At 33.9% G+C, this 20,944-nt stretch overlaps 1 protein-coding gene across 1 annotated transcript in view; it reads left to right on the forward strand.

Moving 5' to 3' along the window:
• The window catches only part of LOC129218325 (histone-lysine N-trimethyltransferase SMYD5-like), a 130,528-nt gene that overhangs the window by 58,100 nt on the left and 51,484 nt on the right, over positions 1 to 20,944 (forward strand). Inside the window, exons 3-4 of the mRNA XM_054852561.1 lie at positions 2,404 to 2,525; positions 17,738 to 17,807. Of these exons, the coding sequence (XP_054708536.1) occupies positions 2,404 to 2,525; positions 17,738 to 17,807 (192 nt within the window). The remainder of the gene's footprint in view (positions 1 to 2,403; positions 2,526 to 17,737; positions 17,808 to 20,944) is intronic.

Consider the following 20,944-nt stretch of genomic DNA (forward strand, 5'->3'; position numbering starts at 1 on the left):
CACACCGAACTGCAGTTACAGCGACATCAAAACTGATAAGAGTAATAGCTTGATTGATTGGGTGCACTCACTTAAATAAATTTTCCAATCCCATCACGTGATGATTTGACATTTATCGAATCACATGCATAAATTATCACTGTGAAACAACACAACACCTTTTATATTCACTGTGAAACTTTTTAAAATAGTTGTTCCTGTGCACTCAGCAAAACGTTACTCAACTCTGTAACAATGACGTCACATCACCGCATTGTGTAAACAAACGCACGATTCTGTTGGAGTTTCTACTTTGGGGAACAATTCGTCCGTCGGTTAGGTAGTGGGATAATTTTCAATGTTTGTAATACAATGAATTAAGTTATTAGAACTTTCTTAAGCCTTTGGGAATTGTCTTCAAGAACTAAAATTTCATATTTTTGCTAACATACGTATGCGGCGACTATCACTGGATAAACAGGAGCGGAATTCACCTGAGAACACGACATTTCACCATTCTGTCATCCACGTCGCTCCAGTTCAGCATCATACTAAACGTTGCTGTCTATGTTGTGGGGTCAATGGCAGTCTTCTTAGTGGACGCCGTGATTGCAGAACATGTGCGACTAAACGACAGGAAATGGTTCTGGTTGACACGGGAACAGTCGGGGTATCTTGCACCTGCTGCAGAATCAAGGAACAAGTGACTTGTGGGTCTGCTACAGCTTGTCGGTGGATGTGTCGATCCACGTGTTCTGACATCTCTCTGACTGCCCCTACACCCCTCAATCTGCCACATTTCGTTGTTCCAACCATCTTCGGCACAGCCGATGCACCATGCTCACATCCATGTGGGTATCATTTGCGATTTGACGTGCGGACCAACGTCACCTTCTCAGTCCGATTACCATACCCCTCATAAAATCGTCTATCTGCTGGAAGTGCATTCATTAACATCGGCCTGGCATTCTCTCATGTTACACGTATCCTCCAAGACAAAAACAAAATTTCTTCGATATTTCTCCAGTCAGAAATAACGATACGAATATTGCCCATTCTTCAAGTTCCTTCCCTTATATCTTACTTCACGTGTGTCAAAGAGTTGCGCTTTTCACATCATTTACATAACTCAGTGATGTACGTCTACTCTAAAATTTGCATAAATTTCTGATCACTCCTTCTTGGTGTTGCATTTTCAATGTCGAGCAGTGTATATATCTATATTTCTGAGGATGCACCAGCTCCATTGTCTATCACTTCTTGATATAGTGAAAAAAATGGGGGCAATGCATCCTCAGAAATATAAATATTCATTTATGCTATATTATGAGCGTACTTAATTTTAAGTATGTCTGTGAAACAAGTTAAATACGACGGGAGGGTCCTTTACTGGGGGGAAGATGTGCTGTCAAAGTCATATGTATTATGTGTTACTGTTTTGGCAATATATTTCTTTAATAAGCCCTGAAGGGAGTTGCCACAAAATCTGGATACTTTGCGGCACTCCTCTGAAGTTCTTGCGGCACCCAGTTTAGAACTCCTCGTGTAGGTAATTAATATTCTTTCACCAGATATTAGTTTATATTACGGGAGATCGGTTTGACCATGCCTGTACAATATTGCCCTTCTTTCAAATACAAATACAAAAGTGACGACCAGCAACAGGCTCTAGGCCCAGCTAGACTGGTCCTAGTCAATTTACAATCCCCAGTAAAGATCAATGGCCCTCTTAAAACTGTCTACTCCTTTTCTCATTACCACCTCTTCCGGTAAGCTGTTCCAAGGTTCCACTACCCTGCTAAAATAATAATTTTTCCTAATATCCATGTTAGCCTGAGATTTAAATAGCTTAAAACAATGACCCCTTGTCCTGTTTTCAGTGCTAAACTTTAGCCCCATAACATCTTTCGTTTTAATAAATTTAAACAGCTGAATCATGTCCCCTCGGTCTCTTCTTTGCTCAAGACTGTACATTTTTAGCCTTCTAAGCCTGGAATCATAATCTAAGTGGGAAAGTTCACTTATTAGCCTTGTAGCCCGCCTTTGAACCCTTTCCAATACATTAATGTCAATACTAACAAGGAGAGTTCATGGCACAGACCATGCCATTAAAATTTTTAGGGGGGGTTGTTGATTTTACAGGGTTTTTGCCTTATTTTGGGGTGTTATCACATAGTTTTTAGGGGGTGCCAATTTGGAAAAATGGGCACCCCTGCTGCTAACTGATCTTCCTAAATCATGCTTCACTTTAGTAAAATATGCTAGAAATAAGTGTTTAAAGAGTAATTAATTTGCAGAAGAGCAAATCTCTCTCTGAAATGAGTTACAATCCCCCCCCCCTTCCTTTTGTACAGATTTAATATTTTTTGACTACTTTAATGTCAGAGTTTTTTTAGACTCATTAAAGGAATTTCTCTCTTTTAGGTATCATATTGTAATACAAGCTGCAGAGAGCAGGCTTGGGATCAGTATCACAGAGTTTTATGCACATCCTTTTCTGATGGTCGTGTTCAACATCCCTTAGATCAGCTTCAAGATGCTTGGAGGTAAATGAACAAAGAATTAAAAAGCACGTTGCTATGTCCTATTTTAATAATTTTATTTTGAAGCTAATATGAAGCTAACAGGGTTCTCGCGCGCAGCCTTAAAAGTCCTCGAAACTCATTTTAATTTTTCAATGACCCCCAGTAGTACTTGAAAATTATCTGATTTCTAGTTAAGAATTCCCCTCTTTAGCGTTGAAGCATTCTTCACATTTCGGCTGAGTAAGCCAGTTGGAACCATCAATAGCACATGCTCAGTCATGTTTCCTCTTGCAGCTCACGAAGCCAGGAAGCAGTGCTAAAAATCTCTCTTGCACACTCGCAGTAAAGAGCGCATTTTTCAAATTTTTTGCAACCTTTTCTCTTATTTCAATTATTTTGAAATTAGAAAGTTATTTTAAATATGCTAGCTTGGAATGGCTCTTTCTAAAATAATATTTTATTATTTTACTTGTGATTAAATTTTTGGTTTTTGTGAATTTTTCACTCCAATAGCAACCTTCATCACTAAATGATGCCATACTAACAATCAGCATCAAAAGCGCTAAATTGATGATTTTGTGAGAGAAAGAAAATTTTAAGACTCCAAAGTAAATATTTTTTCATTTTTTATTTCATTTTCTGTCCTTGTATTTGTAAAAATAATGAACCGAATTTTATTTTGTTATAAAAGAGAAGTACTTCAAATATTTTAGTTATGAGAAAATTATGATAGTGCATCTAGATTGACCACTATTTTAATTTTTCTTAAACGATGTGGTGATTAGGGTGGGGAGAAAAATAAAAAAATTTGAAGATCATTTTTTAATAGCTGCCAAAAGTTGTCTTTAGTGATAGTTAGCATATGTGCAAAATTTGATGAAGATTGGTTAATATCTTCAGGGGGTGCTGCGATCGCTAAGTTTTAACATTGGTTTTTTCCCACAATTTCATGGTTTTAATGCAAAAAGTACGCTTTTAAATTATTTTAATTGCAACTTTTTTACATTTAAAGGACATTTATGTGTTAATAACACATGAAATAGCTTCCAAAAAAATTTTGGTCTTAAAACGTTTACTTTTAAAAAAGGCAATGCATGGTTTTGTTCTAAAAAGTCTGGAAAATTCCAGACTTTTTCAAATGAAGAGGCACTCAAATGAAGAGGCACTGCTGTCGAGCTCCAAGAAATGCATGGTTTTGTTCTAAAAAGTCTGGAAAATTCCAGACTTTTTCAAATGAAGAGGCACTCAAATGAAGAGGCACTGCTGTCAAGCTCCAAGAATCATGGAAAATGCAATTTAAATGCTTCATGCAATCTTTAACTTTGACTGGGAAAAGTTCCAGATACATTCCTGCAGCATCGAGTACACAGTACATTGTATGTTTATATTTTGAACATATTGGAATGATATTTCTAACACCAGCAAGAGCGGAGAACAATTGAAGGATAATTTTTTTCTGGATCGAAAGTAAAGGAAAATGTTTAAAGATCCCGTTTCAGCAACAGCAAAAACTTGTCTGATTCTGTGTTATCTACTTGTGATAACACACAAGTACTATCACAGTACTTGATGTTATCACATCAAGTACTGTGTGATACTTGTACACACAGTACTAGAATTAATTCTAGTACTGTGTTATAGATATAATACAGTATATCTATAACACAGTATATATAATATACTGTGTAGTTCAGTATAGTAGTTCAGTATAGTAGTTCAGTCATAGTAGTTCAGTCATAGTAGTATCAGTCATAGTAGTTCTGTATTATATACAGAAAAGTAATATAATACTTTTATGTAAGTATTTTATTACATAAAATACTTATCTAGTACTTTATGATAGTTAAGTACTATCATAATTAAGATGTACTTAATTATTATTTATTTCTTGCACACGAAAAAAAAATAGTTTAGTTCTTCCGGAGAGTCCACAGTGACTGATTTCAGAAACGAAGCCACGAAGTTGGAAGAGATATAGCATCGTTCCTCTATTCCTGTACAGGGGTGCCCACAGAGGGGGATTATGGCGCAAGTTGCGCCATCAAAATTTTGGGGGGGGGATTTTTTTTTTCCTTTAGAACATGAAATTTTTGAATTTTGGAAAGAAAAAATATTTAAACTTATTCAACAAGAAATAGATGCATTAATAATACTTTTTTCACGTACTCTTCAGGGCCGTCCTCAAGAGGGGGGAATGCTACACCCCCCAGTTTTTAAGAAGTGGGGCCGCCAATTTCATTTTGGCGATGAAAACAAACGAAGAGGAAGGGAAACTCTTCATTGTTTTAAAAAATCAAAATAGTAATTATAAATGAACAATTGAAATAATAGTGACAAAAAGTATTTTTTCTGTAAAATTTGAATAGAAAATGTAATCTTAAAATACAATTTAGGAACATCCATGATTCTCTTTTATTAAGAGTTGCGGAAAAGTACGCTTCATTTTTATTAACGCAAAAAAAAAAAAATAGTACAGTACACTCTTTACTCAGGAGTCTGTCCAGGATTTTTCACAGGGTCCGTTTTTTGTGAAAAATAAAATAATTTTGTGAAAAGTGAATTATTTTTGTGAAAAATAAAATAATTTCGCAAAAAAAAAAAATTTTTTTTGTTAAATCGAAATTTTAGAATTTAGAGCAGGCACAAACTACATCATTTAAACTTAAAGTAGAGAGTTTTCCTCTTCTATGTTGAGAATATCATTCTGGGGTGTTTTTCTAGTATTTAGCGGGGGGGGGGGCGGCATCGCTAACTCAAGTAGCAATATTTATCTACCATTCTACATTATGTTAAATTATACTAGAAATATTTCTGTACAGCATTTAAAATAATTGTAACAAAAAAAAATAATAATAAATAAAATTCAGACGAGGGGGTTCAGCATTTAACTTTTTGACCCAGGACACTCTTAAAATTGCACAGAATTTTGTTTAAAACTTATAAATGCCGTGATTTTAACAAAAATAAAAATAGATTTTATTTGTTTACTTCTTAACAAAACGTACTAAACATCAAAAATTCAAAAAATCAGAATCCCATAGCGGATGCAAAGAGATCGCAATTCTCAAAGTGAAGGCATCAAAGGTATAAAAACGGCTTGTAAAAGAAATATTTTTGATAAAATTATTTTTAAATTGCATTTTAGAGTCCTATGATAAACATATCATTAATATCTGTGGACACAGCTAAAGCAAAAATAAAATTAAACCATTGATTCAGCATTTTAATTTTTGAGTCATAAAAGAAAATGGAATTTCGCTTTAAAAACTTGAAGTGCGTGTTCTAACAAAAATAGACTTTTCATTTATTTGCATCCTAATAAAACGAAGTTAGCTTGAAAAATGAACAAAATATGATTCTTATATCGGATGTTAAAAGATTGTATTTTTAAAAATGTAGACATCTAAAGAAAAAAAAAGGCAAGTAAAACAGTTTATTTAAAGTTAATCATCCTTGTTAGCATCGAAAAATCAAAGCCATATAATTTTCTCCCAAAATAACAGTTGAACATCGCACCGCACCATAGAAACGCAAATATTGACAAGCTGGTAAAATGATGAGAATATTTTCTAATCAAGTCATTATAAAGGTTTAACGCCAGACGCTAAATGGCGATAATTTTAAAGTTGGTAACCCTATCACTTTTTTTCTCCACCCTTACTATCCCTTTGCAGTTCTAAGTTCATTTCGCTGATATATATTATTATTGTTTATTAAATCATCAGTGGGGGAGAAAAGTGCTTACCAAACGCCTTTTCAGAAAAGTTTACAACAACACCGCTGCTAATTAGCTGTGATAAAACAAACAAAATTATTTGAAACCAAACTTATTTCCAGCTGTTAATTTCTTTCCAAGAAGCAAACAACAAGCATTATATTTATTTGGCAGTAGCAATTTATCGCTTGCAGGAGCATCACAAGAGTGCCGATTTTTTTTTTCTTTGCAAAATTAGCAGATTTTGTATAAGCTGATCCCTCTAATTTGACTTTAGTTTAATATGCGTTACTTTGCTTTCAGATTTGCTCCTTCAAAAAACAATTTGTGAAAGATCCGATCTTGTTTATCAGAATTTTGTGAAGGGTCCGTTTTGGTTGATCGGGATTTTGTGAAAGGTCCGTTTTGTTTGATAGGGATTTTGTGAAAGGTCCGTTTTTGGTTGATCGGATTTTTGTGAAGGGTCCGTTAACGGACCCAAATATCCTCTGGCCAGACCCCTGTTACTAGGCCGCAGAATAGGTATGTCCGCCTACTCCTCGCAAACTATGGGCTCGGCTCAAATTAAGGTATTGTGCATAGCGTAAAATTAGCATAATGGGAGGGAGGAAAGGCGACAAAACTAACATGGTGCACGCCTTGTCTCTCGGTGGCCCTGGTTATACAAGACTATGCTTTGTGGTTCTTCAGTTAAAAAAAAATAGGACAGCTTCATTAGAACAGCCCATAGGATAGGGTTCGCCGAAACATTCCCACATAATATATGTATATATATATATATGTATATGGGTCACCGAAATAAATTTCAAATAGAGAGAGAAAGAAAAAATAGTTAAATGCAAAGAGAGATTCAAAGTATTGTAATGAATACTCACACCAAAAGTTCTAAATTTTTGAAGGTAAAAATCGAAAGTTAGCTTGATCAAGAGATGCAGGTGGCATATTTAAAATAAAATGAAGTGGGAATAGAGACCTAAGGTATCGCAAAAAATTACCACATCTGTTCAAAATGTTAAAAGTCCTTTTTCCAAGGCCGCAAACGCTTGTACTGCAAGAAAGCAAAAATGTTAGGGAGGAAATTGAAAGTTTTGTTATGGAAAATCCAAGCAAAAATAATCGTGTTTGGCAAAGCAAAATTGGAAGAAAATATTACCACAATATGTTTAGCAGTAATAAAAATTTACAATGAAGATAGGAGGGACGTAGCCAAACTGAAAGGAAAAGTGGTTAACTCCAAACCCTTCTTTTTACGTCCCCAAAGCTGGCCTGGAAGTGAGTTTTTAAAATTTAGGTTTTGAAACAACTCTGGAAAAATGTTCTCAAACCCCACCATTTAGCCTAACGTCATTAAAGATGGCCTACACCTGAGTATTTAGGTTTCGAACTGTAATTTCGAAAAACCATGAGAGTGCTCTCAAAGTAACCTCCGAGAAACGCCCTCTCAATTAATCATTCACCCTTATTCAAGGTCGAATAAATTTCGTCCATTGGACTTTAATTTAAAAAAAAACTCCCAGAGATGTCCCGAAACTGTCGTCCTCCAAATATTACCGAAGATCTTCAAAAATTTCATTGTTAAGGCTTCAATTTAGAGAATTTTTCGGGGGAGAGATCTCCAAAACCTTCTACCCCTCTAACAGTATTAATAAATCGTCTACGATTGCTTTAATTGAATATCAATTTTGAAAATTTTGGTAGGGGAGGACTCCGAATTTCTTCACACATTAACATTAACAAAAATCGTCTAAAATTGGGATTTCTACAGGACGAAATTTTTTTCGAGAGAATGCCCCCCCCCCCCTCTCTTTCGCCAACATCATCGAAAAATGTCTTAAATCTCGCTATTAGTGCTTCAATTACGAAACATTTCTGGTCGCGGGTCCCTTAAAAACTCCCCCCCCCCCCCCCCCGCTTCATCGAAGGTTGGCGAAAATTACGTTTTCGGAGCTTTGATTTCAAGAAACTGGCGGTGCACTAAATTTTAATGAAAAAAAGTCTACAATCGCATTTTTAAGACTTCAACGTTTCAAAAAATTTCGGGGGGGGCATCTCTCTTCCACTTAATATCACCATAGATCGTCTAAAACTGCATTTTTCGAACTACAATTTTCAAAATTTTCCCAGGGCAGAGCCCCAACGTGTCACAGTCACAAATAATTCACAATTGGGAATGCGTGCTTAAAGTTTGCATTTGAAAAATTATAGAACGATGACCCCGAGTCTCTTCCTCCCTTAACATCACCATAGAGCGTCTAAAACTGTAAGTTTCAAATAAGTCTTGAAAATTCCCGAGAGAGAGCCCCCGGACCCCCTCTTCCTGAACATAATGAAATATAACGTACGATTGTGTTGAGAACTTAAATTTGGAAAAATTATCAGGAGAGTCTATCCTGGACCTCCTCTCCCCTCCCCTCCCCTCCTACCATACCTAAAAAGATCATCCTTTCAAATTAACAGAGGAGTAATTTTAAGCTATATTCATATTTCAGTGTCATGAACATTTGAGCAAGAGCATTAAAAATATTCGCACCATGTTGAATAAGTGCTGAAAAGCATGTGGAGACATTCCTCAATTTATCATACCATCCAATTTTTAAGAATGTTTTATTCTGGATTTGGTTATATGCTGTAATTGTGTTTTTCAGTGTTAACATTTAAACAACACACATTACAATTATAAGTGGGTAATTTTGCTTCTAAATTAAAATAAAACCACAGCATTATATTTTGCATATGCTTCACACTTAGCAGGTTTAATTTTATAATACAATCAATGTAATTGACGTTCGATTTTAACAAATTTACTGTAGTACATTTGTCCCTCATATAACACGGTACTTGCACAACACGGTTTCGATATTACACAATACGAAACTTCAATTTAATACTTCATGGTTTTGATATAACACAAAAGGTATCTTTAATAAAGAAGACATTTCTTTTTTGTTTAATACATTCTGTTAATGATTGATAACTCTAATGAGATTTTACTTTGTTTTTCATGAAACTTGGTTTCGATATAACACGATACACATGCTTTGATTAAACATTATTTCTAAGTCTCGTATAACACGGTTACGATACAACACGATACATATTGACATGATTTTTACTATGTACATGATTAATTAGTGTAAAAAATATGTTAATAAGTTTAAAAAAGTCTCGTATAACACGATTTCGGTACTACACGGAACGAATACGAGAGACGCCTTAGGTCCTTAAAATATAGTTTAAAACTGCGTTTTTATGTCTTCAAATTGCGAAATAATGCAAAAAGGTAGCCCTGTGACACCCACTAATTCTGACTGAATATTATCCTTACGATTATTTATATTGCTAGTACTAAGGTCTGACTATCCCTGCTAAACCAGAAGCCAAATCTTCTCTCTCTCACTGCATATTCGAACATGCGTTTGAAAAATTAAGGGGCCGCCAAAAGCGCCTCCCCCCCCAGTTTTTTGAAATAGCAACGGCCCTGGTACTCTTTTCAAAATTTAATGACTTTGTCTCTTTTTCAATGAAAGGAGCATCACAGACGGCATGGAGTTGGATCAGACGATTTGATTCCTTTCAATATCTTATAAATTTTCTGGAAGTAGCACATTTCTGCATGATGAATACGTGTGACAGTGATGAGAGGGAGGGAGGACAAAAATGTTTTATTGTTTGTAATAATTCTGAGCGGTATGCTCTAGTCGTTCATTGATTCATTTGCACCTTGACAATCTATAAGAACTAGTTTCGAAGTTTGTGAATTACATATTTTTTATCCCTCCAATCGACAATTTATATATTTTCTCCATTAACTAACTCAAGCTTATGAAGAATTTTTCATTTCACTTTACTCCCATCTTCTCTACCATTTTTAAACTGTTTGTTTCTATTTATCATTAGATGATTTTTATTAAAACTTTCAGTGATGTTGGTTTTCGCTGATGGAAGTGGAACAGTCGGTTTTTAAGGTGTTTAAATTATTTTTCGTAAATCATATCAGGGGTCTGTCCAGGATTTTTCACAGGGTCCGTTTTTTGTGAAAAATCAAATAATCTTGTGAAAAATGAATTAATTTTGTGAAAAATCAAATAATTTTGCAAAAAAAAAAATTTTTTTTTTTTTTTTTGTTAAAACGAAATTTTAGAATGTAGAGATGGCACAAACTGCATGAATTAAACTTAAAGTTGAGTGTTTTCCTCTTCTATGTCGAGAAAATCATTCTGGAGTGGTCTGATATTTGGCGGGGGGGGGGGGGGACATCGCTCTCTCAAGTATCAATATTTATCTACCATTCTACATTATGTTAAATTATACTAGAAATATTTCGGTACAGTATTTAAAATAATTGTAACAAAAAGATAAATTAATAAAATAAAATTCAGAATAGGGTTCAGCATTTAACTTTTTGACCCAAGACACTCTTAAAAAGCGCAGAATTTCGTTTAAAACTTATAAATTCCGTGATTTTAACAAAAATAAAAAGATATTTTAATTGTTTACCTCTTAACAAAGCGTAACAATCATCAAAAATTCTAAAAATCGGATTCCCGTAGCGGATGCAAAGAGATCGCAATTCTCAAAGTGAAGGCATCAAAAGTATAAAAACAGCTTGTGAAAGAAATATTTTTGATAAAATTATTTTAAAATTGCATTTTAGAGTCCTATGATAAACATTTCATTAATATCTCTGGACACAGTTGAAGCAAAAAAATAAATAAATAAATAAAATAAAATAAACCATCTATTCAGCATTTTAATTTTTGACTTAATAACAGAAAATGGAATTTTGCTTTAAAAACTTGAAATGAGAGTTCTAACAGAAATAAAAAGACTTTTCATTTATTTGCATCCTAATAAAGCGATGTTAGCTTGAAAAAAGAACAAAATATGATTCTCATATCGGATGTTAAAAGATTGCACATTTCAAAATGTAGACATCTAAAGAAAAAAGAAACGGTAATTAAAAGAGTTTATTTAAAGTTAATCATCCTTGTTAGCATCGAAAAATCAAAACCCATATAATTTTCTCCCAAAATAACAATTAAACATCGCACCACACCCACCGTAAAAACGCAAATATTGACAAGCTGGTAAAATGATGGGAATATTTTCTAATCAAGTCATTATAAAGGTTCAACGCCAGACGCTAAGTGGTGATAATTTTGAAGTTGGTAACCCTATCTGAAGCGATCATATTTTTCCCCCCACCCTTACTATCCCTTTGCAGTTCTAAGTTCATTTCACAGATATATATTATTATTGTTTATTAAATCATGAGAGGGGAGAAAAGTGCTTACCAATGCCTTTTCAGAAAAGCTTACAACAGGACCACTGCTAATTAGCTGTGATAAAACAAAGAACCATTATATTTATTTGGCAGTTAGAATTATTTATCGCTTGAAGGAGCATCGCAAGAGTGCCGATTTTTTTTTTTTCAAAATTAGCCGATTTTGAAAATAAATATCAATACATATTATATTAAATATTATATTAAATATCAATATTATATTAAATATATTATATTAAATATCAATATATTATAATCTGATCCCTCTAATTTGACTTAAAAAAAGGTTCAAAAAATGATCAGTTTATACACAGAAATATGCGTTATTTTACTTTCAGATTTGCTCTTTCAATAAACAATTTGTGAAAGATCCGATCTTGTTTATCAGAATTTTGTGAAGGGTCCGTTTTGTTTGATCGGGATTTTGTGAAAGGTCCGTTTTGGTTGATCGGATTTTTGTGAAGGGTCCGTTTTGGTTGATCGGATTTTTGTGAAGGGTCCGTTAACAGACCCAAATATCCTCTGGCCAGACCCCTGCATATTTACTTTCTTCCATATCTAATATGTATAGAAGGATTCGTTCATTAAAATTCTCGAGTTTTGATTTTCGATGTTTGCAGAATAGCTGAATCCATTTTTGAGGATTTCTGAAAAATATCTGTGATGGTATGCGTGATCCATCTTTTTTAGCTATGCGACTTCAATTTTGGAAAACTCCCAGGAGAGCGCCCCCACTGTAACGCCAAAATGACACCCTCTTTATCATCAAGAGTCATCTAAAACCGCGTTTCTAGTAATGCAATTTTGAAAAATTTATAAGAGCGAGCCCCTGATTCCCCCCTCTTTCCTTAACACGATCAAAGACAAGCCTAGAATTGCGTTTTTGGAGCATCAATTTCAAAAAATTGCCAAGGGAATGGCAGTTCAGAAATTTAAGAGAAGCGCCCTTCTCCCTCCTTCCCACTCTCATCAATATTATTAAAAAGTCGTCTTAAATTTGGTTTTCAGGGCTTCAATATTGAGAAAATTCCGGGAGAGCTTAAGAAAACTCTTTTTCTTAACGTCACAAAGGTCGGCTACAATTGCGATTTTAGAACTTCAGTTTCAGAAAACTGCTTGTCCCCCAACCATAGATAGCGTTTTTAAGACTTTAATTTTGAAAATTTTCCAGGGGCGAGCCCTAGGATCTCTTTTTTCCTTAAAATTACCACAGTTAGTCTAAAACTGCGTTTTTAGAACTACGATTTTAAAAACAAAGGAAAGCCCTCCTTAATGCAACGGTAGACTATTTACAATTGCGCTTTTAAAGTTTCAATATTGAAAAATTACCTGGAAGAGGTCACCAAACCTTTTATTCCCCTAACATCACCAGAGATCGTGTAAAACTGTGGCTTTAAAATTACAATTTCGAAAATTTTCGGGGGAGAAACTCCGCGGACTATCTAAGTGACAATAGATTTCCGTTTCACGGTTTATATTGTATACATCTAGTAATGGCCCCATCCCAAGCCAGAAAGTTGTCCCTGTAATTATGAGAATGTAATTTGAAGAAAAAAATAATAATAATAAGGTGTAGCAAAATTCAGGGGTACCCAAAACTTGTTTACTCAAGGTCCACGTTTTAAAATTAGGGAAGGCAAGGCAGGTCAACAATCCAACAACATTTCAGTTCAAATGGTATTTGTTAGCGCTACCCCCCCCCCCCTCCCTCTCGTGAATTTCAATGGAAATTATACCCTCTAAAATCTGTTATGTTTAACCCAATTCGAAAGCGAGAAACTTTTTGGGGAGGAATTTGCGCCATTGAGCTTGGGGGGGATGGGCACCCCTGTTCCTGTATTTTGCAAACACTAATCACTCAAATTATTCGACATTTTCACAGCAAACATACAATCCTGAAGAAAACGATGAACAAAAAATGTGTTAAATCAGATACGTTTTGTGCAAAGATTCAGTTATTTTTATTAGTAGCTTGGGAACAACTTTTCAATATCACTTGTAAGTGCCATTTCAATGTGGTAAATGTGATAAGTTTAGCAAAGTTCCTGTCAAAGAACAACTTTTTCTTAAAGATCAGCTTGGAGAGAGAAAAATTTTTACTTTAAAAGTTGATATCAAAACCACAAGAAAATTAAAATAGATCTTTGAATGGAAAATAAAAGACAAATCAAGAGCGAAGAGGAGAATCAAAAAAAGTACCCGTGATGGCGTGATGAAGGTATTGAGGAAACAGAAAGCGATAGAGAATATTTAACAGAAGGTATGGACAAATATGATCCAGAATTTAGTCGTATCAATTACAAAGCAAGCACTTCACAAACAAGGGTCAGTTTGAACAAGTTTTCTAACAACGTGTGATCGCTACTGTATTTCGAATAGACCACTGCAGTGGTGAAAATGACAGCTTTATGGCAACGAATTGCTTCTTCACCACTTAGTAGAATTCTTGGATATACCACCAAATACTAGTCTCCGAGAATTCAGCGTACCTAAGTACAGACCAAAAGTAATTACTGCAAATATTTGAAGCCATTATTAGTGGCAACTGCTCCTTAAACCTTTTTCGAATGGCACTTGGTTCCTTGAGTCATTCTAGATGGCTCACTACTGCCAGTCAAATTTTGGGTTTGTGCATCGACTTAGAATATCCGACAGCAAATTTAAAAATGCCTGTCTTATTCATTGTTAAAATTTTATATACTTTGCTGGTTTCTAATTAAGTGCAACTCATCATGCAAGGCAGGTGCACGAAACTTATGGCAAGTTATTCATCTGTCGTGTTATTTGCCAAACAACCTGTTACATATGTCATCAATCCAGTCCTTCAGAGGAATGCTTTTTTTTTTTTTTTTTTTTGCACATCCTGAATATATTTTGCTGACAATTTTAAATGATGATCTAAGTAATGCATGGCAGTTTGCTGCACGTCGAATTTTGAGAGTACAGTCGACTCCCGCTACAACGCAATTCGACTTACGCGAAATGGCTATAACGCGATTTTTTCACCAGTAAATAATTTTAGACCTAACACAAATTCCTCGCCCTCAACACAAAAATTTTCAGAAGGAAATCGCAGTGTGAAGGTATTGGCTTTGTTATTGGCTACTAAAAATATTTTTTTCGTGAATGGACCTTCATCCCTTTAGCATCACTGGCAGCAAAAGTTCCGACGCCGTACTAGTTTGAACAAAGCATTGTTTGTGTATGCAAATAACTACTCTGCATTTACCATATTTTTTTCATTTTCAACGCAAAAGTTGATGAAATATAATGATACCTAAAGACACTGTTCCATCTAAAATCTGTAAAGACAGAAAGAAAAAAAGAGTAATTGACAATTAAAGAAAAGCTAAAGGTTATCGATGTGCTTGAACAACTAAAAAATGCTTCGAAGGTAGTACAACAATTAAGTATGAGTGAATCTTCCACATGTGTAATTAAAAGTCAAGAAAAGGAAATCCGTAAAAGTTCGCCGAGTAATGTCGAAGCAAAATGCAAAAATTATGAAAATAGAAGCTTCTCTTGCATTGAGAATTAAAGAAATCAGGTAGAAGGGTGAGGCCATAGATGGAAACGTTATAAAAGAACTAGCGAAGCAACTGTATTTAAAAATATATTAGAACGACAATTTGATCAAGCAGCATAAGTCTCCTCAACATCTTCATTTTTTAAAGTTACAAATATCATTTCATATCTACTGCATAGTATTATTATAATACATCACTTTATAATTACTACATACTGTAGGTACCGTACTGGTTTATATAATGTCTCTTTTTTTCCTGTTGATCACTGATTTTGTACATCGTAACAGTATTTTATGTTGATTAAAACAGCCTTTTAAAAAATACAAATGAAAATTCAGTTCTTTATGTAAGAAACGTTAGTGAATAGTTAAGGAATGGTTTAAAACAGTTTGAGCTGGTTTTAACAAGGGTCTAAAATAATTAGGCATGTATTTATAAAAAAATTTACACATACACTTTTCCACAACGCGAATTTTCGACTTACACGAGGGGTATTGGAACGCATCCCTCGCGTAAGTCGGGATTCGACTGTACACCAATTCTGTGAATAATAATATTATCCGTACTTTTACCATTCCTGTGCTTATCTTTTCTTCTTCCGACTACTTAAAATTTATCAATTGGTAGCGTGAAGACGTGCTTATAGAAGAACCTTCATAACCATGACACAATCTGAGGACGAGCTGCATGAATTTGTGAAAACCGGAGATGTTCCATATTTTCTTCAAAACATGTGAAAATGTTTCCTTGTCATACTCAATCCATAGAGCGCTGCGTAAAGTTGGTGACGGGTGCATCTCTAGCCGTAAGTCGAATAGAAGAAAAGGATGGTTTTATTCGCGTGCACGTTTTGAGGTTCGAAAGAAACTGCCTTTCTTTGAAAGTAAAAAAGACAATTAATGTAAAAACTCTAGCTATGACACAAACTCTTTAAATAATCCTGTTTGACATAAAAATTCTGCCGTAGCCCTGGCTTAGGGTATACCACACTGCAAATGCTGTTTGATTTTATTTGTCTCACATGTTTACATTTTCATGCCACATTTTGTAAAAATTCATCACTTTTTACTTAATATTGTCCCAAAAGTCACTATTTTTTACGTTTTTGCCTTTTTTTAAGATGCTGGAAATATAAATACGTAATATAAAATACTTTTCATGAGTTATTTCATATGCTTTTAATGCATGAATATATCTCATGAGTAAAAAAAGGCAATGAAATTACTTTACAGCATAATTTTTCATATTTTAACAATGAAATCCGGGAAAAAAGCTGTAATAAAACTTTACGATCGCAGTGCCCCCTGAAGATATTAACCGATCTTCCACAAATGTTGCACAAAAGCTAATTATCACCAAAGACAACTTTTCGCAACTATTAGAAGTTGATCTGAAAAACTTTTTATTTTTTCGCCCCACCCTAGTGGTGATTGTACCTCGGGACAGCTAAACATATTGTATGTTAGGACGCGTCCCAAAGTACAACATATGCAGGGTTCCTAATAATTAAGATTATTTAGGAACATGGAAAAAATTTCTAATTTGATGTAGTCTTTTAAACAGATATAATTTTAGGTAATAATTAATTAAATTACTCTCTATTCATTATTCATAATTTAATTTATTACCACGATATTTTTTTTTTTTTTTTTTGTATAAAACTGGTTGAAGTATATGGCTGTTTCCTGAATCATGACGAGTATCCATGGTACAGCAGAGTGTGTCTCAAGGTACAACCTTGGTACAGTTTGTAACTCTTACTTTAAATGGCTGACAGTATTTTATTTTCAAACTGTCTGAGTTTTAAAATCTATATTGCAGAGAAATATGTTGGGGTATTTTAATGTGACTTTTAGATTTTAATTTTATTTTAAATAGTTGATATTAAAAATTAAAATATGAAAAGTGTTCCAAGGTACAACACTCTCCCCTAATCACTTAGTTTGAATTTTCATTTATTTTTAAATAAAAGTACAATGTTTATTAAGAAACTTATAGAATCAAGTATATAAAAAATATTTAAATGTGCCAATATGGAACATGTGCTTAGCAGAAAAATTAATTTTTATGATGCAGAAAAATGAAAATCTTTTGCAATGCTTGCTGCATTTAAAAAAATCTTTCAGAAAACTACATAAGTCAATATCAATTTGCATGAAATGTTTTTTTTTAATTGATAATAAAATAGTGTCATGTTATGTATGTCCCTAATAATCTCTTATTTTGTTGTTTCAGCCCTTGATAGTCTCGTTTTCTCAAGCAATTAGTACTAAAAACCCTGCAATTATTTCATAAAATCTTATTATTTATTATTAATCTCTTATTAAATGATTCTGTGCTAATGATAATGTAAAAAATTTAAAATATTAAAAATGTACTTCAAAAAAAGGGAAGGGGGCTTTTTAGGCTTTTAAATGTTTCTTTTTTTATATTTTCCCAATTTTTTTCATTTATTTTTATTTTGAAATGCATTACTATTTATTATTGTAATTTGAGTACTATAAATAAATTGGTGTACAGTGTTTTTTAGCAATCCAGAAAAGATATCGGGGTGAATAATCCTTGTGAATTCAACTATCCGGGATAACAATGGCCTTGAGCTTTCCGGATTATTGGTTCTCTACTATATTAAGTTTTTTTGCTTATTTATTGAGTCATTGAGTGAATATTATTATTTGTACTATTATTTGTTTTTATTTTCTTTTAGGCAGATGCATTATCCGCCTGAAACTGCTAGTATTATGCTCATTGCACGTATGGTAGCAACTGTTAAGCAAGTAAGAATAATTATGTGATTTCAGGTTCTAAGATTGATTTTTTCTATATTTTGCGGAAAGTCGGGGTGCATGACAAGTAATAAACTTCACCATTTGGAATGCCATTCAGAAAAACAATTGAAATCTAAGTTTTGACTTCTCATTTAATGGTAAAATATGCATCCTCTAAGCTACAAGAGGCAGTGCTTGTCAGTTTGGTCCCTGGGCCACCTCCTCCCTTAAAACTAGCAAGATTTATATTATTTTGTAATTGTTGCTCCTTTTAATTTTTACTCTCGATTCTGAGCCGGGCCCTTAGCTTCTGACTATGCTGACTTGGCCATCAGCCTCTGACCAGGATTTCATAAAGGGAGTGGTTTTACTGTTTCATCTTTGCTCCCACTTTTAGAAAAACATATCAGAGCATTCAATAATTAATTTTGGTAAATGGCTAGTGCTTATTTTACAGTTCCTTTTAAAGCAAACTTTTTTCTATTCAATGTGTTTTATATTGAAAAATAATTGTACAGAAGTTTTTTATAATATATTAAGCTATGTATATCAGGTTTTATGCTATGAAATGTTTAATATACTAAACAGGCAGTAATTTGATAGAAGATACAAATTATATTACCAAGCACAGTTGTTATACATCTTCATTACGATAAGTCTTCTCTTTTTACCATATGCTATATTCAACATAACCTCCTTATTAAGAAACAATATTTCTGTAGTGTATACTTTGCATTATCAGATCATTAAGCTTTTTTTCTGCTAACAGCTTTCAAAACCTGAATTCCGAAAATTAAAGAGGGTAGTCTGAAATGAAAAATATATTAATATGGCAAAGAAAACGGTTAAAAATAGGCGCACTGTATGCAAGCACTAACATCAAAGCTAATTTAAGATAAATGTGCTTTTTTTTTTCTAGTATTTTTTCCCCTATGTTTTAACCCCTTGTCCCCCTCTGCTTAGGCATGCTCTTGCATGGCCTCTCGTGAGCTCTGACAAGGACTTGAAATTATCTGTGATGAAACATGTATTGCTATCGGCATTTCCCACTTTGATATTTACCATGGTTCACTTTTTTTTGTCTTTAAAAAATTTTTAAAAACACTCCCACAGTTTAATAAGTAAACATACAGTTTTATTAGTTAAAAATATACAGTGAGAGATTTCTTTTGAGACTTTGATTTATATTTTGTTTTCTGATTTATTTTTTGTTTATTTTTATTTCAGGCTATTTGTTATAAGAGTGGAATAGTTTGAATATTTTTCTTGCATGGAATTTTAATTGTAACATAAGGTAGTATTCTATCCATATTTTTATAGTTTGTAGTATGAAATTTTCTTTTGTGCATTTTATTTTTGTTTATTTTTTTTTTACTTGTTAAATGATATTTTTGGGGAAAAAATTGCCTATTAGACTCTTATTTTTAAATACACAATTTAGCTTGACGTTAGAAAGATGTTGGCACCATAAAATGTTTGTTAAATTAAATAAAAATTTGTTGTGCATCTTATGTATGTGTAAATAATACGGTAGTGTTCACTTATTGTGAATTCAATCTGTTTTCAATCAATATACAATTACACAAGTGATAACCAGGAAGACTCGGGACCCAGCTAGACTGGTACTTGTCAAGTTTATTTATCAAGCCTTAATGAAGCAATGACAATCAAGAGTCCTTTTAAAAGTGTTCACTCTTTTCCAAGTAAAACACTCTTATATCATGGTTAATTCATTCCAGACTCTACCGCAAGGACTAAAATTCTGCAAAATAGGATTCTTTATACATAAATATTTTGCTGTAGTAGAGTATAGAAGTGACCTTATAAATGCATTTTTTAACATAGTCCTTGCACTCTAGATATAAAATGACACCCTTCAGTCACCATTGCCAAATATTTATGATGTATTATCCAATGTATTCCACAAAGTATCAGAAAATAAGACCTTATAATCAAGGCCGTCCCGAGGGGGGGGGAATCAAGCAAGGCAATCACCTCAGGCGCCCCTCATTTCATGTATTATAGTATTTTCCTGCGTATAATCCATGGATAATCTGTTTAAAAAGTGCAAAGTTAATGAGGTGCGGATTTTCTCGACACCAACACATTGAAACTGTCAGACTCATTAAGATAAGTCCATTATAAATAGCTAATGAATTTGAAAAGAACGCAATAGAGTAAAGCTGCAAGAGTCAAAAGGCTAAGTGACGAGAGACAACTTCAGTATACTTCATTAGCTAGGGTGAATCATCAGTAATATACCATTAAGTGGAATTTTCCACAAGTCCTAATTAATTTCACACGGAAAAAAAAACAGGTACTACAGTCAACTCTTAATAACTCAGTCCCAAGGGACCGGCTAAAACGCTCGAGTTATTGGTAGTTTGAGCTATGAGAAGTTTCCACAACAGTCTCAAGAGTTAGGGACCCAATGAAAACTTCAAGATAAGGGGATATTCGAGTTATAAGCTTCAAGTTATCGAGATTTGACTGTAGTTATCTATAAAACTATCAGGATTAACAATTGCTAGTCATTTTTCTGTTTTAGTTACTATTTTTCAAATTATATTCAATAGCAGTTTAAATTTCACCAGTTATTGACCACTCACCTGCAGTAGTTGACAAGTGTGCACCAGTAGTTGACTACTTTTTTAAAACACATTAAAAAATAAAATCTTTTCAATCAAAACCTGACTATACACTGAGCCAAAACATTATGACCACCCAGTCAATAACTCGTTGTGCCACCTTTAGCCTGCAAAACAGCTGCAACTTGCATTGGCATGGATGCCACAAGCTCTTGGTAAGCGTCTGAAGATGGATTGTACCAAATGGGTCAATGCAGCGGGGACTCAAAGTTGAGATTTCTTAACATGGGGTTGTTTCAGCTCTGAGGTGCCTTTCCATGAAATCCTGAATGTATTCTATAGGATTTAAATCCGGTGAATTTGTTGGCCAGGACATTAATTAGAATACTTCTTCAGGATGCTGGGTCCACTCCAGCCCAACTATAGCTTTGTGACATGTGGCACTGTCGTGCAGGAAGATGCAATTTCCAGTAGGGAAGACCTACACCATGTACGGGTGCACCTCATCTGCCACGATGTTCAGATAGTCCACAGCCTTCATGGTATATGTTCTCCCCC

This window comes from Uloborus diversus, chromosome 3 (assembly GCF_026930045.1).
Source record: "Uloborus diversus isolate 005 chromosome 3, Udiv.v.3.1, whole genome shotgun sequence".
NCBI lineage: Eukaryota > Metazoa > Arthropoda > Arachnida > Araneae > Uloboridae > Uloborus > Uloborus diversus.